The sequence below is a fragment of the Girardinichthys multiradiatus genome, chromosome 5 (genome assembly GCF_021462225.1).
Source record: "Girardinichthys multiradiatus isolate DD_20200921_A chromosome 5, DD_fGirMul_XY1, whole genome shotgun sequence".
In the NCBI taxonomy this organism is placed as follows: domain Eukaryota; kingdom Metazoa; phylum Chordata; class Actinopteri; order Cyprinodontiformes; family Goodeidae; genus Girardinichthys; species Girardinichthys multiradiatus.
In genome coordinates this window covers 12,475,626-12,500,536 of record NC_061798.1, presented here as the reverse complement: position 1 = coordinate 12,500,536, position 24,911 = coordinate 12,475,626, and the positions used below count along the sequence as shown (strand labels likewise).

At 41.7% G+C, this 24,911-nt stretch overlaps 1 protein-coding gene across 2 annotated transcripts; it reads left to right on the top strand.

The window, feature by feature from the left end:
- The first annotated feature begins 2,476 nt into the window (after nt 1-2,476).
- Nucleotides 2,477-24,841, top strand: ecpas (Ecm29 proteasome adaptor and scaffold). 2 transcript variants are annotated; one of them, XM_047365062.1, is made up of 49 exons: nt 2,477-2,542; nt 3,225-3,355; nt 5,146-5,262; nt 5,867-5,985; nt 6,989-7,138; nt 7,215-7,392; nt 7,944-8,083; nt 8,193-8,271; nt 8,372-8,491; nt 8,612-8,697; nt 8,792-8,867; nt 9,930-9,979; nt 10,068-10,134; nt 10,217-10,339; nt 10,455-10,558; nt 10,727-10,850; nt 10,954-11,034; nt 11,138-11,354; nt 11,522-11,613; nt 11,731-11,865; nt 11,953-12,124; nt 12,295-12,467; nt 12,551-12,652; nt 13,201-13,324; nt 14,970-15,115; nt 15,213-15,267; nt 15,367-15,481; nt 15,561-15,629; nt 15,771-15,888; nt 15,982-16,149; nt 16,257-16,336; nt 16,424-16,529; nt 16,626-16,673; nt 16,764-16,882; nt 17,560-17,710; nt 17,789-17,854; nt 17,997-18,086; nt 18,188-18,254; nt 18,325-18,416; nt 18,520-18,586; nt 19,501-19,698; nt 19,951-20,162; nt 20,233-20,276; nt 20,676-20,868; nt 20,957-21,119; nt 21,226-21,331; nt 21,428-21,516; nt 21,607-21,678; nt 24,173-24,841. In XM_047365062.1, the coding sequence occupies exons 1-49, from the start codon at nt 2,521-2,523 to the stop codon at nt 24,310-24,312; spliced, it is 5,556 nt and encodes a 1,851-aa protein (XP_047221018.1). In that variant the 5' UTR covers nt 2,477-2,520; the 3' UTR covers nt 24,313-24,841. The 2 variants fall into 2 exon arrangements, with proteins under 2 accessions (XP_047221018.1, XP_047221017.1); XM_047365061.1 differs by having other exon boundaries at nt 20,676-20,874.
- The last annotated feature ends 70 nt before the right edge of the window (nt 24,842-24,911 follow it).

The window sequence follows — 24,911 nt, the reverse complement described above, 5'->3', positions numbered from 1 at the left end:
GCCAGTTTTATTTCCTGCATCCTAATCATTATTAAATTTATTACTGCAGGTGTTGTTTTATTTTCTTTAATTGCCATTGTCAACACTTCAGTTTTTAACAAAAACATGTTTCTCTTTTTAGATCAATTCAGAGGGTAAACAAGTATGAAAAAACATAAACCTGTTTTGTAACTCTCTATGTTGAGAGTTAGTGGGTTGACTAAACCGGGTTGAATATTATGAGCGTGTTAAACACTTAATGACTCACAAACAACCAGAACTGCAAATAAGCTATGTTTTACAGCAGTTGTTACTAAGTTTTAAACACATGGCAGCCACATTGGAAGAGAGGAGCATGAAACTTTCAAAGTGCCACAGTTTAATACATAAATAAATCATTCATTTATTCCTTAAACAAATTAATTGAAACTGAAAAAACATCCATAGAAATTATGATGATTATACAGTTAAAAATATCTATTTTATTTACAAAGTAGAAAGGTTTAGTTGTCTGTAGGGAGTCCTGAATGAGCGGAGAGGTACCGGGTGGCTAGAAGTATGGTAGATCGTGTTTGTAGAGCCAAAAACACCGAGGTGTAAGAACAATTTGGACAGGACATACAGAAGAAATTTTGGTTGGCTTCTCAAAAGGTTCTGCCAAACAGTTACACAGTTCAGAAAATTAAACCTGGGTCCATACCAGATGTTTTTGTTTTATTCGCAAAGGGAGAAGGAGGCTGCAGACCCACACTGGGTATTTTTGGGCAATGGAAGAAACACCCAAGTCGCTATATCTTTCAGAGTTGTAGGCAAGTATGATGCTATGGCAACGGCCACCAACGCAGTTAAAGTGCTTCTTGGCATTAGGGCGCCAAGAGAGGATAATATTTACCAGAGGATGCTGAAGGCTCTGGCCATTGTGGGACTGGGCTGATAGACAGTCCTCTCTAACATCACATGGAGGACTGTGACAAAAATGGCAGCCTGGGGTGGTGGTCTCTGTATGTAAGAAAGAGTATGTGAGTGTGTTCAGCCCATCGAAGATCCCACTTCACTGCCTCACTGGGAAGACTTACTGTAGGGTTTTGAAACTGTGGCTCTGCCCAGCTGTTAAACATCAGGTTCAGGAGGATCAGCATTTCTGTCTAAAAAGTCAGGGAAAACAAATTAGTTCTGAAGCATCTTAACATTTCGACTGACCATAAGCCAGTAATTTAACAAATCTCCAAGATATTTAACCCTGAAAACAACTGTTTTGGCTAAAACTGAAATGTTTGATGATATTTTGAACATGACCTGAGGGAAGAATAACACAAATAAAATACCAATTTAGTCCTTGTCTATCAAGCTTGTTCTCAATGCAGATTAGACTCTACCAGAGCATGTCTCCATTCCTGTTTGTGGTTTACAGGGACAAGATCTCAAAGCATAGTCATGCAGAGGAGGGTGTCGGTTTGGGAACTTTAGGGTTTCATCTTTGCTTTTTTCCAGATGATATGGTTCTATTGGCATCTTTAGGCCATGACCTTCCACATGCCTTGAAGCTGTTTGTAGAGTCAGCTCGTCTGAGGCCATGGTTTTAAACACAAAAAAAAAAACCACTGGATTGCTAACACCCAGTTGAGGTCAGCCTCTGCCTTAAGTGGAGAAATTTAAGTATCTTGTTGTTAGTTAACAACAATGGCGGGATGAGGTAGGAGTCGCATACATGACTTGTGGCCTCATCAGCAGTAATGTAGTGAAGGAAGAACTGAGTCAAATTGCAAAGCTCTCACCCTCACGTTTGGTCATAAAATATGAATCAGAACCTAAACAATGGAATCCTGGTTCCTCTGTGAGGTGGCTGAACCTTCCCTTAGAGATAGGGAGAGAAACTCTCTCATTCGGTGGAGGTCAGAGTAGAGCTGCTCCTCCTCCACATCAAAAGAAGTCAACTGAAATAGTTCAGCTGTTTGATCAGGATGGAAAGTGAGCACCTACACATACTCCCATTGAGAGAAGACCCTGAGGCAGACCCAGAACATGCCTGAGGGTCTATATAGCCCTTCTGACCTTAAAACAACTGGGATTCCCTAAAATGAGCTTCAGAGTGTTGCTTGGGAGAGAAATGTATAATAACAAAAGACAATGGATGGATGGATGGATGGATGGATGGATGGATGGATGGAGTGACAGTTTAAAGTACTTCATAATGCATGGCAGCACAGGAATTAACAAAGAAACACTGAAATAGTTTTCTATGGTTTTAACATATAAAAACTTTCAAATTTACTTACAACATTTTTACATTTAAATATCTATCCAAGCAACTAAATAATTATTACCACATAATAATCCATTTATTTATCAAATGTATTTATTTGTAGTTATTGTAATTCAATTATGTAGTATTAGTAATTTATTAATAACATACATAGTATAAAATATATAATTGTTTTATAATAACTCTTATCAATTTAAGTATTACGTCGTGACACTTTTGGCACTCCAGAGCAGCGGTACTCTGTCAACTGGGAGGGTTGCTGATGACTTGGTGCAAACATGGCTGCCCAGGATGAACTCAGTAAGTTTCTTTCTGCCTTCTTAACGCTTCACATCTTCTCAAATGTCCTATTGTTGCTTGCCAGAAACAGATGTACTGATATTCTTTGCCCGCCCTGCTAGTAGGGCCGTTTATTAAATGATGATAACGCCAAATTGAGTTTAAAACTAGGTTGGGAACATGCTAGCTAGCTGCTCAGCTAGTTCAGGTGCTAACGTCAAGAGGCCGTTTGCCCAGTCATTGTCAAAATGAAACTGTCCCCTCGGCTCTTCGTTTATTTCTGTTCAACAAACCCTTAAAGTGGAGATTTGCACCTCGGACGTTTGTGATATTTAGGATTAATTACACGGGGCTGTCACTACTTAAAAAAAAAAAAATCTGCTACTGTAGGCTAATTGAAAAATGAAATGATGAACTGCGTGGACTGTCTTGTCATTTGTTGCTAGCAGCTGGGGGAGCTAAGCCTGGGGAAGGAAGGCATGTCTGGGTTATGTTTGCAGCAGCCGACCGGTTGAGCTCATCGGCCAAACTGGGACAACATGCCTTCTTCCATAATGACTTAACATGGTGCATTGTAGCCCAGAGGGTATTTGCAGGCACCCAATGGGTTAAAGTCTCGTATTAAAATTGAAAGATACTGTGCAGTTGGAGCTGCTGATGTCTTCATTTAGTGTGGTAGTGATGTAAAAATGTGTTTCATTAGATCAATTGGAACGTGTTTTCCTTCGCCTGGGCCATGCAGAGACTGATGAACAGCTTCAGGACATCATCTCCAAGTTTCTACCACCAGTTCTTCTCAAACTCTCCAGTGTTCAGGAGGGGGTGCGAAAGAAGGTGAGAATTATTATACTCTCATCTAAATAAGTAGTGATTGACAGTTTCATACCATCATACTGTACGTTAAACATCAGCTAAATTAGCATTCAAAATCTTGTGTCACAAAGGTAATGTATCACTGTATCATATAACAACCGTAGAATGGAAGGATAGGGAGATATTACGAATACAATCTGAAAAGTGTGGCATGCATTTGTGTTCAGCTCCACTGACTCAGTACTGCACAGAACCATCCCACACTGCAGTTATAGCTGCAAGTCCTTTGGAGTGTGGCTCCAATAGTTTTTATGCGTGTAGTGGGTGAATCGAATTTCTTCCCAGAAATTCTCAATTGGATTTAGGTCTGGTCTTCGACTGCACCATTCTATCATACAAGTATGCTTTGATCATACCTGGTCCACTCTAGCTCTAGCTGTATGTTGTGGGCCTTCGTTCTGCTGGAAGGTGAACCTCAACCCCAAGTCTCAAGTATTCTGCAGCCTCTAACAGGTTTTCTTCCATTATTGCCCTCTTTAGCTCAATTTATCTTGGTATTAACGCTGACCACTTTCCTTGTTCTTGATGAAAAGAAGTGTCTGTGCAGCATGGGGTAATCTGGGCATTTATTTCCACTTTTTTCAGGTTTGTAGAAATGTGGAAATTTACAAACTGGACTTTTAATTGGTTTTCTTCTTGCTGCCCTTCCATGAAAGCCAGATTTGAGGGACTGTGGTTCAGTAGGAAGAGTAGGCGTCTGGTTCGATTCCAGCTTCCTCCTGCCATATGTCGATATGCCCCTGGGCAAGGCACTTAACCTCAAGTTGCCTACCGATCTGCGTAATCGGTGTATGAATGTGTGAGCGTTAGTGAGTGCGATTGGGTGAATGTGGCGCTAGTGTAAAGCGCTTTGAGTGGTCTGTATGACTGGAAAAACCGCTACATAAGTTCAGTCCATTTATTTACCATTTGTGGAGTGCATGGCTGATAGTTGCAGTGTCGAAAGATTGTCCCATCTGGAATGGGGGATCTCTGTAGCTCCTCCAAAATAATCATCGGGCTGTTTTTGTTCCTTCCTAATTAATACTCTCCTTGCCAGTTTAAGTGGATGGTTGTGTTGTGGTAGGTTAGCAGTTGTGCCATACGTAAAACATCAAACAACCAAAAACAAGAATAACAATAACAGTAAGGAAAGTGGTATAAAATGCCATTATGCTACTGGATATTAAAAGCCTTTCTGAATAAAAATGTTTTACATTTAGATTTAAAAAGGCCCAGGCCAGTGATAAGAGCGTAGATCTGGAGGGAGCTGGTTCCAGAGTCTAGGAGTTGCTACTGAGAACACCCGGTCACCCCAGTGTTTACACAAGGGTCATTAAAAACTGGGATGAAGACCTTATAGATCTACCATACACACAAAAACGCAATAAATTAGATAAATAAGATAGTTGGACCACGTTTATTAATTATGTGGCTTCAGAACTCCACTGGTGGCACAAGGTTTTCTCTAAAGGTATCAGAGAAAAGTGGGCTAAATACAAATACGTTCCATTTTTAGAAATTTAATTTCTATTGAAGCTTTAAAACTGTTTTGCTTTTACTTAACAATTATGCACTTCTTTGTATTAGTCCGTCACATAAAATTCCCATAAAATATATTCAAGTTTGTGGATTTAATGCCACATTAAAGTAACAAAATGGTACTTTGAACAGCTCACGGACTGCTTCACAGGCCTTACATCTGTCTCTGTTCAGTATTTATTAACGCATCGATTTCATGAAACTGCACTAAGAAATGTCTCTGCCACTAGGTGATGGAATTGTTGGTTCACCTCAACAAGAGGATAAAAAGCCGACCAAAGATTCAGCTACCGGTGGAGACACTGCTGGTGCAGTACCAGGACCCTGCAGCTGCTTCTTTTGTTACAGTAAGATTTTAATTACAGAGTTTGCCTTATGGGAGAGGATTAGGGGTTGCACCGATATATTGGCCGGCAGATTTCCTTAGTTTTGGGTGATATGCGATTGGCTGATACTTACGCGTGAAACTGATCTTATCCACCGATCTTTTCCACCTCCGCAAAGGTCTGAAAATCAGCCCCTGTCCCCTGATGCTCTGCTGTGAGAGAGGGCTGACTGACTGACATTGAAGGTGTATTGCGACCTTATAACACCTGACAATGTTGGTTTTACAAAAAAGATCGGTATCGGCCAAAATCTGAATCAGGCTTTTTAAAGATCAGTGATTGGCCAGAAAACTCCCATCGGTGCGGTGCACCCCTAGAGAAGATATTTATTGTTCATGTTGACTTTAGTCACTCTTCAGTTAAGTAAAATATCACATGATTAAACACTTAAAGAGCCAGTATTACCTAATGAATTAAAGTAAACGTATGACTGCCTACCAGGATCAGTAATTTGTTGCACTTACTGTACACAGTACAATCAGATTTGACTTCTGCCACAGTGGGATTTAAGCAAAATAAATCTGCTACATAAAATAAAAATGGGTTGGGCTTTATCTTTCACCAGAATTTCACCATCATCTACATTAAAATGGGCTACCCTCGCCTAGAGGTGGCGAAACAGTGTGAGCTGGCCCCAACCCTCATCACTGCCATGGAAGGCAAGCCACAGCCTCAACAGGACAGGTGAGGGGACGTATATTCTCACACACCTACCCTGTGCACTACTATTACACACCTCTGTTAGAAGCACTAGGTTTTTAAAAGAATCATGTCAGAACGTTTCCACATTTTAAGTACTGTATATCCTGTACATGGCACACTGGGGAAAAAAAAAAAAATCAATGAGGAGGAAAGTGCATATTTGTGCACAACATTAAATGAATACCTTTTGATTCAGTTTTAGCATTCGGTCTTCGTAAGGACACACGGGCGATGAATTATAGTGAATCTGATTCATCTGGTTGGGTTTTACGGACATCTGCATCTGTTAGCTATGACCGTAGTTTACAGAGAAGCTACAACTGTGACATTACAAAAACTGGATGTTTTTTTGTTTTAAAACAAATGAAATGACAAATAAAGGTTCTGGTCAGGTAGCCCTTACAAAAAAAACAACAGTGTGTATCACCAGAAAAACACCATACACACTATAATGTGGCAGCATTATGCTGTGGGGCTACTTGTCTTCAGATGGAAACATTTTTTTTTTGTCCAAATGAACGAAATCCTGAATTGTTATAAATATCAGTCAATTTTGACCTAAAACCTTCAGGTGTGTGCTAGAAAGCTGCCGATTAAGGGTCTTCAAAAAAATATTTTCAACATCACGGTGAGCCCAAAACAAAACAATGATGCACTAGAGGAAATGTAAGATTTTGGAGTGGCTTAGCTATAGTCCAGAGCTAAATCAGCTGAACAGAGCTGTGGACAAAAGATGTCTTCACAATCTGTCAGATTCAGAGAACCATTGGACGGTAGAGTGGTTATTATTCTCAACTCAAGATGTTGGATGCTGCAAAACTCCAGCCAACAAACTGCACACTTATGCAACCATATTATTGCACCTTTTTATTTTCTTTATACTTTTCCCACTAACAGGTTTTTTTGGTTGAATCGTTTAAAGTTTTCTTGTTTTCATACAGAAATCAGACTTTGTTTCCTCTCCATTTTATCTTTGTGTTTTCAGCCTCATGCACCTGCTGATCCCCACTCTTTACCACATGAAGTATCCTGCAGACCCATCCAAAAGAGTGTCTCCATTCAACTTAACTGAGAGGCCAAAGATGATGCACCTTCTTCTAGAGTTCATGCTAGATGTTTTGCTCATGCCTTATGGGTGAGTTCCCCTCTTGTTGGTGCAGTGCGTTAATTATTTGGATGAACTGGAGCATTCTTTCTTTCATATCATTCAGGTTTGTGCTGAATGAGTCTCCCACTCGGCCTGCGCCATCCTCTTCCCAGGGAAGTTCATCGGATGGGGCAGCTACTGGGGGCGGGCAGGGTCTTCCTCAGCCTCCCCCGGGGATGAGTGTCTATGCTGCAAAGAGGGTGATTGGAGAAGCCCAGTGGAATGCAGAGCAGCTAGAACAGGTACAATAACTCATTTATATGATTAGATTTGGTCCGTCCCAGCAGATTACTTGTTCACAGTTGAAATAAGATATTTGCCACAGATCCTAAGGATGACTGTGACCGTTGCAAAGCCCTGATCTCAGTCCCAAAGAAAGGTTTTGGGCTGAGCTTCTGCCTGAAGGAATGGAGGCCAAATTCCAGAACAATATTGTGAGAAGCTTATGGAAGGATGCTCCAAATGTTTGGCTCAAGTCATACAGTTTAAAGGAAATGCCACCAAATACTGAGAGAGTCTGTGTGACTGTCAAATTTAGATGGTACTAAAATAATAAATGTATTTCCGTAATCCTAACTGGCCTTAAACAAAGTTTACTCTGATTCCATGACAGACAGTGGGGGGGTGGACTGAGTCTTTTCATACGGTGCATATAAATATCTGGTTCCAGTTCTGTCCTCGCTAGATTAAGCTTCCTGGTGGATCTTCTTTCAGTTTAATCATAATTTTAGCTTAGCCAGTAAAGACAGGTTTCTGTCTATAACTAAGTGGTTGCTTGTTGTTATTGCGACAGTGTAAGCTGGGCATAGTGAAGTTCATTGAGGCCAAGCAGGTGCCAGAGGTGGAGACAGTGGTTCATTTGGCGGTGGCTTCAAGCGACACCAGACACAGTGTTGCTACTGCAGCTGATCTGGAGCTGAGGAGCAAACAGAGGTAGACTTTTTCATTTATAAGTCAAATGTTTAAACAATAACAGGAAAGGATGTAAAAATCCTTTTTTTCTGTCTCCTGTTTTCCGTTACTAATGTCATTTTTATTGCAGCATAATTGACTGGAACAGCCCTTTAATTATCAACAAGTTGTTCAAGGTGTATCTGGGAGATGTTCCTCTTAAAACAAAGGTTTGTAAGCTTTACATTTCATTTAAAATCCACTGAAAGAGAAATGAGAGATTTTTGCACAAATTTAAAGCATGGTTAAATGTTCTGATTTGGTCTGCAGGGTGGAAATGTTAAACAAGAACTGAAACACGAGCCAGTGAGCACTAGAGTCAAACTGAAGATCCTACCACATCTTCTACGCTCTCGCCTGGCAGCAGAGTGCTTCCCAGCAAATATCCAGGTCGTACTGACTCTTTTTTTCAGACCGTCAGTCTTCAGAACGTCTGCTGCTGTTTCTGCAATGGCCTTATGACTTCTTTTCTTTGTACTGATGTCCTTTCTGGTTTGCTTTGTGCTGCAGGTCGTTTATGACGGTCTGTTTGGAGCCAACACCAACAACAAACTGCTGTCTCTCACCTTACAGTTTGTCCATCACATCTGCATGGTGTAAGGCAGATACACTCATTCCTTTATTTCTAAACAGCTGACCCGTATTTCCTCTCATCAATAAAGGCTAATTGTATTTTTTTTTTCTGTACAGTTGCCCTGACACCAACAAGCCTTTAGGACTAATGCTGCTCAATGGTCTGACGAAGCTTATTAACGAATACAAAGAGGTATTTAAACTGCAAATACAACTCAGAGATGCACCGACTGGAGATTTTGTATTGAATTGAAAATGTAACTGTCTTAAAGCTAAATATTTATAGTGAAATAAAAATGATTCTCTCAAAACAAGTAATGGAGCAGATTTATCTGTGCAAATAGAACCAACAAAATGAGTTCATATTACCTTAATAGACTGTCCCCTTTTTGCTGTTTTTTGCACATCTCAAAATATTAAAGTGCACCAAATTAAAATAGTTTACTTTGTCCAACTTGATGTTTGAAAGCAAAAGGCTCTGATGTATTAAACTGTTTAGTCATTTATATATTTATTGTAACCCCTTAAGAAATATTCAGTCGTTGTTTAAATCTCTCTGATGCCGTGTATGAGGCAGAGAGAGCAGTTGATGTTACACAGCTCTGTAATTAAACAGGAATTTTAATATTATTTTAAAACACAGACAAAATCATTACAGATGGGACATTTTAAACTCTTTTTACATCGTGTATTGCCTGTTAGCCTGTTAGCATAACTAACCGCAAACATCAGTCTAACTAACCGCAAACATCAGTCTCTGTTTACATTCTTTGTAGAGTTAGCTGTTAAGTCGACCGACATTTCGAAATCCAACCTGTTTATTGGCACACAGAATCGGACTCTTCAGATCGATAAAACAGTGCTTTTTTGCTGCAACGTGTTCAGCCTTCCTGTTTTCAACTGAAGTTGAACTCTTTTGCAGCAACCTGGATGAATCTCTGACAAGCCTCTGTAGAAAATCCAGTTTCTTTTATAAATTGTATTACCTTTTGCTGACTTACTTTTTAAACACTTGACCGATACTGAAAATGGCTCACTTTGAGTCATCTTCCCTTGGAAACAACTTCTTCTAGTCAGAGGAGTGTTTGTTGTTGACGAGTGTTTCAACCGTCTGATTGTTCATTCTAGTCAAGTCCAAATTAGTCCAAATCAGATTTTGGTCATAAGCCGATTTCTTGGTGCATCTCTAATATGTACCTCAGTGGCAGTTCTTTAAGTTGGTGTCTATGGTCTCTCACAACATCTCTCTATGCAGGACCCTAAGTTATTGTGTGTTGCCTACTCTGCTGTTGGAAAGCTCTCAAGGTACTATGTAACCCCTCCCCCCCCCCATTAATCTTACCTGTTGGGCACAATATAAAAACAATTTAACACTTATTTTTTTCTGTTTCAGTCGCATGCCTCAGCTTTTCACCAAGGATATTGCTCTTGTGCAGCAGTTTTTTGAGTCCATGTGTAAGGTCGGTTGAACACATTTTTGGAAAAGTAGGAGCCGAACACACTTTGGTACGTTTCTGTAAGATTATATGCCTGCTTCCTCAGGAGGAGGCGGATGTTCGCCTTGCCATTCAAGAAGCTTTATCAATGATGGTTGGAGCTTATGCCAACCTGCAGGGGGCGCTGCTGAATCTAATGGAAGCCCTGGTGGCTGCATACATTTCAAAGGTAAGTGCACCACAGCAAGAAGAGAACTGGGTTCCCCCCTAACTGTAAGATGTGTTAAACAAGCTAAGTAGGCAGAAATGGGGAGGAAAGAATGCTGCTTGTTGTTTCGCTGCAGCCGGAGGTGCAAGTCCGACAGGTAGCCATGAAGTTCGCCAGTACGGTATTTGCTCCTGACCACGTGCCATCAAGATACCTGCTGCTGCTGGCTGCTGGAGACCCGTAAGTTAAAAGAGACTCAGTAACCCTATAAACACCATAACGAAATGACAGTATTTTATGGAACGTTTTATTTATTTATAACAGAAAGAGAAAGTTAATGGCTAAATTGAAATAAGTATGTCTGTAGTGTACTTGGCACTTTAGATTTATTTATTCTCTGTGTTTTAGAAGAGAGGAAGTGTCTGCAGAGGCCCAACGGGTGCTGAGGGCTTTTCCTACAAAGAACTCGGAGAAGGAGGGACCAAAGCCAATGCCGTCCTTTCCTGACATGGTCGCCTATATCCAGGAAAAGGTAGGGGCTCGGAACATTTTACAGATATACACCTGGAATACATTGTTACCTTTATACTCAAGAAATAATGATTGGCTTACTTTATATTCTTGTCATTTTGTAGGCAGCTCAGAGGATTAAAACCCCCGCAAAGTATATTGTTGGAACCTCTACAATTCCTTTCAACCCATCTGCATTTGGAGAGGTAAATAATTTTTTTTGAATTGTTAGCAGCTAAACTCAGAAGACTCTGCAAACTAAATAAATTCACACCCTGTCATTTTGATGTGTTCCTCGTGCCTTTCTAGATAATGTTGTACCTGAGGATGTGTCTGGCCCACAGCGCTGGTGCCACGCCCATGTCCACCCGCTTGCTGGACATGCAGGATGACGCTCCTGCCATCGGTCGCTACGTCCACACACTGCTCTCAGCTGAACCCCAGCCCTCGGTGCCAAAGGGTCTGGAGGCAAATCCCGTACATGTGTACATGGATCTCCTGCAGCAGCTGGTCTCTGCTGTGGGAGGTGAGAGACTGATTTATGAGTTACCTAAATGAGAATGCTTCTACCTTCTCCTTTACACCTTAAATTATTTTCAGTTTTAAGACTAATACCATCACAAATATTTAATATTTGTGATTTGTTTCAGCTAGAATGTAGTTATATGCATCTTCATCTAAATGTCCTTGCAGGAATCCCAGTCATGTACTGTTTACTGGAGGTGGTGTCTGTATGCCCAGAGAAACTCGCCCCGAGATTTGCTGATAAAATAGACTGGATTAAAGTGAGTTTTATTTCATGTACAGTACTTTTCCAGTCTCTTAAAATAGTAAAATCTGGAATTTATTGCACACTTCACACAAACCGGCTGTAATCACATTTTTTTTTTTTCCCTTTTCAGAGTCTAATGAACACAAACAAGGAGGACATGAGGGAACTCGCCGCCCAGCTTTACGCTTTGGTCATCTCCACCATGACTGGCAACGAGCTGCAGACGGCCGTGCAGAATCTGGTCAAAATCACTAAAGACAACCATGTATGCCACGTTGTCTTGTGTTTATTGGTTTCATGAGCTTGCAGTATTTTTCCAGAGTTAACATTTGTTTTATGGGTTGGATTTCAGAGTCCTGAGACTCAGCATGGCGCCATCTTGGCTCTGGGCTACATGGTTGGAAGGAATCTGAGCAGAAAGAAAGTCATTGCCTCTTGTGAGTCAACACAAAACAAAGGGGAAGAGATGAGCATCACTTCCCAGGATGATGACAAACTAGTTTCCATGGCTACTAAAACAATCGGTATGTAAATATTTTACATTGTTTTAGAGAATATTTCACTGAAGTACAGCAAACATTTTTTGGATCAAGTATGTCTTCTTCGTAACATTTGGCGTTTCTACAAAAACACAGGAAAGTTGTATAATTAGTGTGTGTTGGATATTTTCCTCACTGAAGTGATTTACATCCAGGGTCTTTCCTGGACAGCAGCAGTGCCATGTTGACCGTAGCAGCCTGCACAGCTCTGGGAGAAATTGGGCGGAACGGCACCCTGCTGATCCCTGCAGAGGGAGAGGGTTTCACCAAACTCTCCATCGTGGAAAACCTGCTGGCTCGCATCACTTCTGGCAAAGAGAGCATAAAGGTAAACTGAGTCCTGACATCTCCGATTTGCTGTGTTGTTACTCTCATCGATTTTATCCGTGTCGCTTCCCACTCGTTTTCCAGATGAAGGAACGATCCATTACAACCTTGGGTTATCTACCGGTGGGAGACACTGACTTTCCACACCAGAAGAAGCTGCTGCAGGGTCTCATGGATTCGGTGGAGGTGTGAAAGATGCTGAATAACAGCAGCATTAGGCTTGAACAGGACACTACAGAGATTCACATGTCCACGGGTTCTCCAACCAATATTAAACTGGTCTGGAATGTATGCTTGCATGGGAAAAATGCAGGTTTTTACATGGTGTTTGTAGGAGAGTATGGCAGCATGTTAAATACAGACTAGTCGTTGGTGATTAATCTCCATGTTTTACTGCTGTCTCATCCCTCATTGTTGATGTAGGATTTAAACGGTCACCTCTTCATCAGCATTATAGGTGTGAAGTCCATAAATATCATGTCGCCTTCAAAACTATCACCTTAACTAATTACGGATTAATATCACACCGACCTATGTGGAAGTGGCCAAGTTGAATTTGAAACTTTGCTATATCTGAATGATGCATCAGCCTGTGTAGAGTTAACTGAGAAGTGGTTTTGCTGGCACAGATAAGAAAGTACGCTATTAAAAGTACTACTAAACCTGCTGGGAAGCCATCATATACTAATAGTTTATTAGCAACAACAGACCTCACTCTGCTTTTGACTTTTCAGGCCAAGCAGGTGGAGCTGCAGTTCACAGTTGGAGAGGCCATCACCAGCGCTGCTATAGGAACCTGTTCTGGAGCCGCCCGAGACCCATGGACCTGCACTGAGGACCAGTACAGCCCTCCACACAGTGAGTGTTTACTGACTTTTGTCAGTAAACTGGTAGGACCTCTCTGGATTGTGATCAGCAGTATAAGGAATGGATATTGGCTGCCCAGTAATAACTGTGGCAATGAGGCAGGACCAGTCCGTTGTTTCTTTCGCATTTTTAAAAGTACAACATAGAAACTCGAGGGCATCTGCCCTTTTTTCCGGTTTTTCAAAGTAGGCGGCCAGGAAGTGGGGTGGAGAGAGGGGGAAGACATGCTGCACAGGTCTCTGGGGTTGGGACTCGAACCCAGGATGGCCGCGTCGAGGACTGACCCAGCTGCTTTTTGGGGATTTGGGGACTCAAAACAAGCAATGACTGAAATACATAAAACACTTAGGATGAATGTTCATTTTACTGAATAAATTTAGTCCTTTAAAGTTGTTTTCAAGGTTGACCATCGTGATGTTTAAATGTAAAAAAAGGTTTCTTTCACCCAGGAGGTGTTTAGACTTCCTTATGGCTGTGATTCACAGACAGGTCAGACAGATCCAGGTTAAACACTTCTATCTTTTCTCACCCTGCTTCTTTTTTGTGCTGCTCTCCATCTATATAGTATTTCTGTATTTCATTTTGTTTTTGCATACACCACATCTGGCTTTTTCTGTTTTGCTTGTCTCTCCTTTGTGGAAAGGACCTATCAACAGTCCAAAAACCTGATTTCTCTCTTAGTTGGACCTAACCTGGTTTAGTGTGAAAACACATTCACGGTGCTTTCACACCAAACCTTTGGAACGCTTTGTGCCGTGCCAGAGTCTGGTTCCTGGAACGGGTTACCCGCTGTGAACCCACCCCGCACCATGAAACGGACCAGAGAGCCGTACCCTGGCAAGGTTACAACTGCCGGTCTCGGCCCAGTTTATCCAGACCCTGGAGCGGTTCACTTGCAGTGTGAATGTGTGCCGAGACGTCGTACCAAAAGAAAGAAGAGACGATGTCACGTAAGAGCAGCACATTTGAGTAGAGGAAGAAGAGGGAAAAGTCGGGGCACAAATCCGAAGACGAAAGAGTTTGAAAATGTCTTTTGGATTATATGGAGTAGTGAAGAGGTGCAGATGCACAACTACATTTAAACACCGAAGCAGCAACAGAACCCCGATGAGACAGACTTTCTTTTTCCTGCTTTTTTTCTTCTTGATCGGTGCAATACAGCCCCCGAAATGATCTGTTGCAACTGCATGACTTTGTTTGGTCCGGTCTAAAAAAATCTGGCCTCGCTTTTCTCGGTTTTAACTATTTTTCTTTCTTTTTTTTCGGCACTAGTGGCCTTTATTTTTGACAGTAGGTAGACAGGAAAGGGGGTAGAGAGAGGGGCAGAGATTCCAACACTCGAACCCGGGACAGCCGCCTCGAGGACTGTAGCCTCCGTACATGGTCGCGCCCTTAACTCCTACACCATCAGCGCCGCGCAACTATTTTTCTTTCTTTAACAGAGCCACAAAGAGAACTACTGCTGTCACTTTATTACAGGGAGTTGCATAATGATGCTTTTTTTGTTATGTAGCCTTTCATAGCTGGTTATGTAAAAGAAAGTATCTTTTCATTGCAAGCTTGTATATGATTACCTATTTTAATTTCATTGTGGAATGCCTTTCTTATATTTCCATTTTCTTCCAACCTATTTCAGATGTTAAAAGAAACGATGTGGTTCCTTGGGTCCTTAACTCCATCCTGTCCAGGTATATACCGAGCCAGAACCCTCATGTGCGGCAGGCTGCCTGCATCTGGCTGCTCTCCCTCGTCAAAAAACTCAGCCAGCACAAGGAAATAACTGTACGTATATAATACACTAACTAAAGGTTGTTGTCTTTGTGTGTAACCTGGGCACAAGCTTTAAAGGTTGTTTTGATCTCTTCCTCTGCTTTTACAGTCCCATTTGAAAGAGATTCAGATCGCTTTCATCTCTGTCCTCTCAGACCCTGATGGTAAGACAAAAGATGGCTCTGAGCTGATCTTCTCTTCATCTTTGTAACATTACAAAACAAACATTTCCACTTCCTTTTTTTTCCCCCCTTTCTATTCAGAGCTGAGTCAGGATGTTGCATCTAAAGGTCTTGGGCTCGTCTATGAGATGGGGGGCGAGGCAGATCAGCAGGAACTGGTGTCTACACTGGTGGAAACACTTATGACTGGCAAGAGGTACATGGATGGTTGAACTAAGCAGTAAATTAAGAGTGAACAGAAGAGAGCTTGTTTTAATGTTTATCTTTGCAAACAGGGTGAAACGTGCGGTCTCAGAGGATACCCAGGTGTTTCAAGAGGAGAGTTTGGGGAAGACACCTGATGGGTGAGCTGCGTCACAATTAGTAGATTTCTATTTTTCATTTTTTGTGGTAATTTAACTAAAATGTTAGGACTTATATAAGATTCTATGATATGTGTAGTTCAAAACGGTATTTCCCCTCACACACAATATATATTCTTACAGTCAAAGCTTGTCCACATACAAGGAGCTCTGCTCATTGGCCAGTGACCTGAACCAACCAGATCTGGTCTACAAATTCATGAACCTGGCAAACCACCATGCCATGTGGAACTCACGCAAGGTACCACACTCAGGTTCTCTCGCGTTCACATGCACCGCTTCTGTCAGGCTTTCTTCTTCTTCCTCACCTCATCCAACCTTTTCTTTCTATCAGGGAGCAGCTTTCGGTTTCCACATGATCGCAGCCAAGGCCGGGGAGCAGCTGGCACCATTCCTGCCGCAGTTAGTGCCTCGTTTGTACCGCTACCAGTTTGACCCAAACCTGAGCATTCGCCAGGCTATGACTAGCATCTGGGATGCCCTGGTTACCGATAAAACCCTGGTAAGAGTCAAGAGTTTTGTACGTTAACAGAAATATCAGATAAGGACAGAGGAACATTGGGGTGGGAGTGAAGAACCGTAAAGAATAGTTTGTTTCTGTTTGCACAGGTGGATAAATATTTAAAGGAAATCCTGCAGGATGTGATTTCTAACTTGACCAATAACACCTGGAGAGTGCGTGAGTCCAGGTACAAGTGCTCCAGCTTCTTACTTGCATGTAGGGGGTTTTATGTTCTGCAAGAAGGGGAATAAAACTAAACTGATTTCTCTTGCAGCTGCCTGGCCCTCAATGACTTGATCCGTGGCCGTCAGGCTGACGACCTCATTGATCACCTAGCAGAAATGTGGGAGACGCTGTTCAGAGTCCTGGATGACATCAAGGTCAGAGGAAAACAATCAGAGATAAATCTTGCTCGTGAACTTATCCAAGTGGTTCATGGTTTAATCTCATCTGACCTTTAAATTAATTGCTTTTAGGAATCTGTGCGAAAGGCTGCAGACTTAACACTGAAAACACTCAGCAAGGTAATGTTATATGTCAGAGAACGGGCCAGCATGCATGTTTCAATTTGACTGTGTGTAGAAGTATTTCACCCTTGTCGGTTCTGTGTGTAGGTGTGTGTACGTATGTGTGAATCTACTGGCTCTGCAGCCCACAGAACTGTGGCCGTGATTTTACCCACCCTGCTGGAAAAGGGCATTGTTAGCAATGTCTCAGAGGTTCGCTCACTCAGGTAATATATCTCCCTGCAAATGTGCTTACTTGTGCGACATGAATGCCAATTAACTTTGAACTAAGCAACATCTGTATTAAAAGTTACTTTTTCTGAGTTGATGCTGAGAGGTGACCTGGTATTTGGTCATCTGCCCTCACACACTTATGGACTTGTGTGACGTCCCATTCTTACTCCATAGGGTTTGAAATGACGTCTGTCCACCCTTTACAGCTTTAACGGCTTCAACTCTTCTGGGAAGCCTTTCCATTAGTTTCAGGAGAGGGTTTATTTGAATTTTTGGCCATTCTTTCCAGAAGTGCGTTTTTGAGGTCAGACACTGATGTTGGACGAGAAGCCTGGCGTTCTGTCTCAGCTCTTATTCATTCCAAAGGTGTCCTGTAAGGTTGAGTTCAGGACTCTGTGCAGACCTGTCAAGTGCTTCCACATCAAACTCTCTTATCCATGTTCATACCAGTGCTTTGTGTATGCAGTGACCCAATATAATGTATTATCATAGAATTAATGTAAATTGTATTCGGCCTATTTACACCTCTTTGAAAGTATTCTTTATGAAATTACCAGAAGCCAGTAAGGACTTTTCCAACCTGCTATCTGAGTGTATTCGTTGATTTGTTCTGTATAGCTTAGTCATTTTGTTTTTGCTATATAATTGTTTTGTCGATCATTTTGTCCAGTATTCAGACCCTGGTGAAGATTAGTAAGACAGCTGGTGCCCGACTAAAGCCTCACGCTGCTCGTCTGATTCCAGCCCTGCTGGAGGCCCTCAGCACCCTGGAGCCTCAGGTCCTCAACTACCTCAGTCTCAGAGCCACTGAGCAGGAAAAGGTAAACTTCTTCCAGTTAGCCTGTGAATTACCCAGAAGCCAAACATGTTGTGAGGATGTGTTCGTTGTTCCTCTGCAGAGTGCCATGGATGCTGCAAGGCTTAGTGCTGCCAAGTCTTCTCCAATGATGGAGACTGTTAACATGGTAAAACAAGAAATGCTCACAGAATAGTCTCAGTTGATTCACTGCTGAGGCTTTAAAGCCATTTTATTAGTTGTTTAGGAAGTTTCGGCATTTACCAACAGTTCCACAGGTCACTGCGGTGTAAATATGCGTCTTCTTTCAGTGTCTGCAGCATCTGGATGTTTCTGTGCTGGGAGAGCTGATTCCCAGACTCTGCGAGTTGCTGAAGAGTGGAGTAGGCTTGGGCACCAAGGTAAAACAGAGTCCTGTAGTCATACATACGGTCGATCATTCCTCACTGCACAGAATGGCATCAGTTACATTAATGAACCTGTGATGGCTTTCTTTGACCAGGGAGGCTGTGCAAGTGTAATCGTGTCCCTTACAGTACAGTGTCCTCAGGACCTAACCCCATACTCAGGTACAACACAACACTCCATCTGATGCGGTTACCTGTTCTTTTGAACAAACTAAATGGTTTTTATCTGCAGGTAAACTGATGAGTGCCCTGCTCAACGGCATTCATGACAGAAGCACAGTCGTACAGAAAGCCTTTGCCTTTGCTTTGGGACACCTAGTCAGGGTAAGCCCCTCTGCTGACATGGCGTCGTAGAGGAATATTATTAAAACAGAAGCTTTGTCTAAGTCATATACTTTATCATGCTAATGTTTATTTTCTCTATTAGGCAGCAAAGGACAGCAGTGTAGAAAAACTACTACTGAAGCTCAGCAACTGGTACTTGGAGAAAGAAGGTGAGTCTGTGAGATAGTTTGCTTTAACTACAAAGTTGAATCTTATTCTAATCCATACAAATATATATGGGGGTTACTAATATCAACCCATATCTTATATTTAAATGTTTTTTAAAGGATGTATAAAATGTCAGAATATTGTTCCTTGCAAAGGTATTTATACCTTTTTATGTTTTTCCCAATTTGCCACATTACAACCACAAACTTCAGTGTATTTTATCAGGCTCTAACAAAACAGTGCATAATAATGTTGATCAACCTGCATAAAATTGAGTCTAACCCTTTGGCTTCAGAAGTCCCTTACTTTGTGAATGGCGTGTCTACATTACTCGCTGTATAAATCCAGTTTTATGAAGCTGTCACATTAGTGAGCAGCTTCTCGAAAACCAAAGGACACGAGCAGACAGGTCTCGGGGAGAATGTTGTGGAAAGATCACCCAAAAATAGGAGTGTGGCACATCCGCAAATCTACCATGAGACACTGGAGATACACAGCAGGATGCTGCACAAACCTGGAGGGAAACTTGTAAGGGGTTGTAAAGGCTTGAGACCGGAGTAGAGGTTCACCTTCACATAAACCCAAAGCTACAATGAAGTGGAATGCATGTTAAAGCAATGTTCATTTGTTAGAATGGCCCAGTCAAAGTAAAGACCTAAATCAAACTGACAATCGGATTGCAAATGAATGCCATACTTATAAGTATGGCATTATATTTTTTTCTGTAAAAAAGAATGTAAAAATATGTATTCTTTGCCTTTAGATTTACAATGTGCGACTCCCAGTGAAATGCATTGAAGTTGTAATGTGACAAAATGTAAACTCAATCCCTCCTGGACTGTTAAGTGTTTTAAAATCATATTATCCAGCCTTGTTTCCGTCACTGTTTTTTTTTTTTTTTTCCTCCTGCTTCCAGAACCTGTTTACAAGTCGCTGTGTGCGTTAACACTGCACGCCATCAGCCACTACAGTCCAGATGTACTGAAGGCCCATGCGGGCGTGGCCCTGCCACTGGCCTTCCTTGGCATGCATCAGGCGCCGGGTCCTGATGAGGAGAAAGGAGAGAGTCACGATGCCACCCTGTGGTCGGAGGTGTGGCAGGAGAACGTTCCAGGTGAGTCACATAATGACTACAAGTCGTTAGAGATCCCCAGGTGATAGTCAGTCTAGTAAATGGCAGGGATTGTTGTTTTTAACGAATAAAGTTGATTCCTCCGATAAGAGATCCACACCAGGAAGCAATGCTTCTTTACTATATAGTAAAGACAGTTGTCCGATGCTCATATTCACTATGGTGCAACTGAAAAGGCCAACAAGTGCAGAATAACAATGACCTTTCATCTTTGAAACTTTTCACTGATCTCAGGGAGTTTTGGGGGCATCAGGCTCTACATGACAGAGCTGATCACCATCACTCAAAAAGCCCTTCAGTCTCAGTCCTGGAAGATGAAGGCTCAGGGTGCAGCTGCCATGGCAACTGTTGCCAAGGAACAGACCGGCTCATTGGTGGCACCGCACCTTGGTTTGGTGCTGACGGCTTTAATGCAGGGACTCTCTGGGCGAACCTGGGCTGGCAAGGTCAGTGTTGCTCTTGTTATTTTGGACCAAACACAACCCTGGATTCAGTTATTCTTTTGGTTTCGTTCAGGAGGAGCTGTTGAAAGCCATCGGATCAGTGGTGTCCAAGTGCAGGTTAGTCATCTTGCAGAACATTTTCCTGCTAACCAGGGTTCCTGTGCAGTCTGGGAAAAGACCTGGATAAATATGGAACTTTGACGTTAAGATTTTCCAGTGTGGGGGTGGGCATGGAGTATAGAGAGATTTTGTAGTTTCAAACTTCAGTCCCTGTCCCGTTGTCTAAATCCATCCATCTGTCTATTCATCCGTCACCCTCCCTCCTTTCCTCCTGAGGAAGTTCCTTTAGGTTCCATATGAAAATCCTGTCCTCTGTAGAAGTAGTTGTTATTAATTTATTGCTACCTCTGGTATTTAGAAGTTAAATAAAGGTAAACTGCTCAAATTTGAGTCTATTTGCGGAATAAAATGTACTACTCCCTGTTAAGTTGTGCCTCTTCCTTCTTCGGCTTTTAGCGCGGAGCTCAGAAAGCCCTGCAGCGGCCAGCCGACCATCCCCGAGGTGCTGGATGTTGTGTTGAAAGAATGTCGTAAGGAGAATCTGGTTTACAAAATGGCTGCTCTGCGCTGTGCTGGAGATGTTCTCCACAGCAGCCAGGAAGACCGTTTCAGTGACATGGCCGATATCCTTTTCCCTCTGATCAAGAAGGTTCAGGTCAACGTTTTCTGTTTGTCGTGAGACTTGTTTAGTAAAGACTTACCTTCAGAAAAAGCCTAATATCATGCTTTTATAACAGAGCTGTCCAGAGAGCGGTGGTGCCTCTCCCAGGTCAATGGAAGAAGATGACGACGATGATGATGATGACAAAGACGTGAAGGATAAGGAGCTACAAACTGAAGCTATTCTTTGTGCTTTTGAGGCACTTGGAAAGACCTGGCCCAGAAGCCCAGAAACCCAAGGTAAATTCTGTTTAGTGTAGGTAACCATTTCAGCCCTTCAGCAGATCTGTTCTCCTCATTAGATCCACATGACCTTGAAGTGAAGGCAATGAATGCTTGTTTACAGCACGTTTTCAGACCGATGTATGTACTCTGATGTCTGGGAAGCTTAAACTGAGCACATGGAAGGTGCAGCTTGCTGTCCTTCAGGCCATGAAGGCATATTTTCAGAAGTAAGGACCACACAATCAGCTCATGTTCTTCTATCCTCAACATGGCAATCAATTAGCTGGCTTAAAAAAAAGAAATCTTTCTTTTTTTGTCTGTAGTTTGCTGCTGCTTGAGAAGGGTAACAAAGACATGACTGCACTATCACAGATCCTCACTGAGGCCTGTACTGCTCTCACATATCCTCTAGGTAAGGAAGGAATTCAAAAGTGGTTGGCTTTGATTGAAAGTCTAATGTTCTTGGATTTCACAGAGTCTATACGTTTCATTTTCTCTACAGAAAATAAAAGCTACTCCTCTGTGAGGACAGAGGCCTTGTCTGTGGTGGATCTGATGGTTAAGAGGACAGGAGGTAGGTTTCTACAGTATTAAAACCACGATATGGTTGTCTATTTGAGGTAATGTTTCTCATTTTTAGGTCTACATTATTTAACCTTGTTGAAACAATAATCATCTTGTGAGATAGAACATTATTTATCCCTGCATGGACAGATGGTGGCAGATTCTCGTTCTCATAATGGATTTCATTTGATTGCGCTGCTGTGTGGCACCAGCTTGGTAGGCAGAGGCTGCTAGTTAGAAATGTTGCCTAACGTGTGCAGGCATTGCTGAATCAGACCTTTTGGGAGAACAGATGAAATGCTGTCTTTATGTCACGTTTTATTCTCCAAGTTCAGATTTGTTGTCTCTCCAAAGGGATGTGATTTATTTGAAATACCTCTCAGACATTTTATTTTTAGATACAAACACCAGGGTAGCTATGCAGTCCGGGGAAGTATGAAAATGACTTTTACCGGATCTACGTCTGGACCAGTATGAAAGGAGTGTTTGTGTTGTTTCCAGCCTGTTCTCCATGTTCCATTTTCTAGAACGTAAAAATGTTCGGACTGATCCAGTCCAGTTCAAAAAGGTCTTTTGATGCAGCTTTCTCATACTCATTGGTCGACTCTCCATAGAACAATTGTAATGTTGGAGAGGACGATGTTGCAAGAATGAGTGGCTTAAGTGTTACGACACTCTGGGAGAATCTAAAGCAGTCATCAGGGTTTGCAAAGGGTCTTAAAAAGTTTTACATTTAATCTACATTTTTAGCCTTTGAAAGGTCTTGGATAAGTCCAGAGTTTCCTTATATCAGGATAAAAATGACCTTGAGATCTCATTACCTCTAAGATTATGACATAATTATAATGCAAAAAAAGATGAGATTGTCTCATGATAATAACATATGGACATTCTGATATGTCAAAACAAGTTTGAGGTTGAGTCATTTGGTCTTTTTCCACAGCAAAAAGCTTACATTTATGTCATCTCGATTTAATGATCCTATCGATGATCATACAGCTTCATCTCTCTCGGAGTCCAACATCACTAACCAGATCAACCTGCTTTTGGTTGGAAATGTATTTCTATAATTCAAAGAATTTATTAGTAGATGTGGTAGAGCATCAGAAAACCAATAGACCCAACAGTCATGACATGCATACTGCTGATTCAGTGTAACTGTGTCATTTATTGAGAGACGCATGTTCAAAATGACAGTCGGAGTTCAGTGTTTGAGGTCGTTTACTTTGTGGAAAATACGGGTGGCCTTTATTTAGGAAGAACAATTGCAGATTGTACATGCTGGTTATAGTACATTCTTCTCAGATAATCTGAGGGAAATGGGTTGTTCCAGAAGCACTTTGGTTTAAAAAGTTGCAGAAAATGAGACTTCTGAGCTAAAATGACAACACAATGGAAATCTAGCAGTTGAATCAATTGAAGAATAACCAAAACGGCAAAGACTCTGCCCATAATTAGCTCCAGGGTTATCAAAGAAGATCCACAGTTACCTTTGAGTACTGTAGCAATTTGAAGACACTTTGTGAGGCTCTCAGTATAATTGCACAACTCATTATTTGGCAAATATGATTTAGGCAATTATACTGAGAGGCTAATGACATGTAAAGCTAGGCGTTCAGGAAGAGGCCCCTAAATAGTCTCATTGCTGAAAAAAAGACATGGGCTGAAGATCACATTGACTTATATTTATTCACTGTTTTTTTCTAGGGTCTTTGGTCTCTGCAGACAAGTTGACACCTGACTCCAAAAAACTGAATTCCCGGCGCAGTATAGTGTGTTGCATGGCGGGTCAGGCATCATGTTATGGGGATGTTTCTTGGTGTTGGGACTATTTATCACATCAAAATGTTCTGTTGCCTTTTGGTGAAGTGTAATGGTCTTGATGCTTCTCGGTGCACCGATCACCGACCTTTAAAAAGCCTGAACCGCCACTTCCGATTTAGGCCAATAGATTTTATTTTATTTTTTGAACTGACTGCTATAAGGTCACAATACCCCTTTCAATTTTTCAATTCAATTTTATTAAAAAAGCATTGATCAATATCCGTAAAACAATACAAACTTGTTTTACCTGCACACGAGGCAGTGCTCTCAAATATAAATGAAAAGTTTAGACCACTGCAGTTCCTTTAGTCTTTCAGTTTTCACATTTTAAAAAGAAACAAAACTTGCACAATAGGTTAGATAATTAGATGAGATCGGTTTCACACGTTAAGGAAGTCAGGGCCGATCGATTGGTGCACTCCTAGTTTCAACAAGACAAAACCTCAGGCTAACCAGTAAGCTGCATCTCAGACCCAGACTAACCTGATCAGTCCTCAGACTTTTAATTCAGTAGAAAACCTGAGGGGTGACATCAAACGTGGTGTTTCTGGAGCAAAACCAATAAATCCAGAGGAACTGTGGAATGCATTTCTATGTACACTCTATTTCGAATCCAACTATAAATGTTTTTAACTTATTGGCAGCTGACTTGTGATATTGTTGCGTGTGATAATTAACAGAGAGCGAGCAGTGGGACTGCATGCCTGCGAGGAGCCGGGCGCAGCTGCAGCGCTCCCTGTCGACCCTGCAGTCCGACAGCCTGCCCGAGCTGAGGGAAAAGGCCCAGGAGCTGCGCAGACGCATCCAAAGCCAACCTTGAGCGATCGCAGAGACAACAGACCTGCGCCTTTATTCAACATGTTAATCAGCAACACAAAACTATCCACTAGCACATATCTGATTTAACTCTGTGATACATTGGTGTTGTTTTTAATCTACTCAATCTGATCATTGCAGCGAGAATCCATGTAGTCTGTCTGTGACGGCGCTCTGGGGGAACATGTCCGGGTGCAAGGCACCAACGTTAATGTGTGAAGTTTCTTTTGTTTGCTTCATTATAATGGACAGCGAGTTTACTGGGAAATGCTTTCTAAACTGGTGTGTTGGCTTTGTTGAGACTGCATAGCTATAGCCCCAAACTGGGGGATTTTACTACTGTTGTGGGTTTGTCTTAATAATAAACTTCATTCTCTAAACGTCGGTGATGCAGAAGGCCGACTACACTCCACTGCTCAAAATATGTTTCAGATGAGTGAAACGTCAACCTGAAAACAAGATCCTTTGAATTTCAAAATGACGCGATTGTTGTTTAAATTTGTCCTTCATGAAATAAAACTTTGGACCACTGACCCAGTTTTGACTTCATGTTTCTCAATAACATTTTCTTCATAAATAGTCCTATTTTATAAAAACAAAACC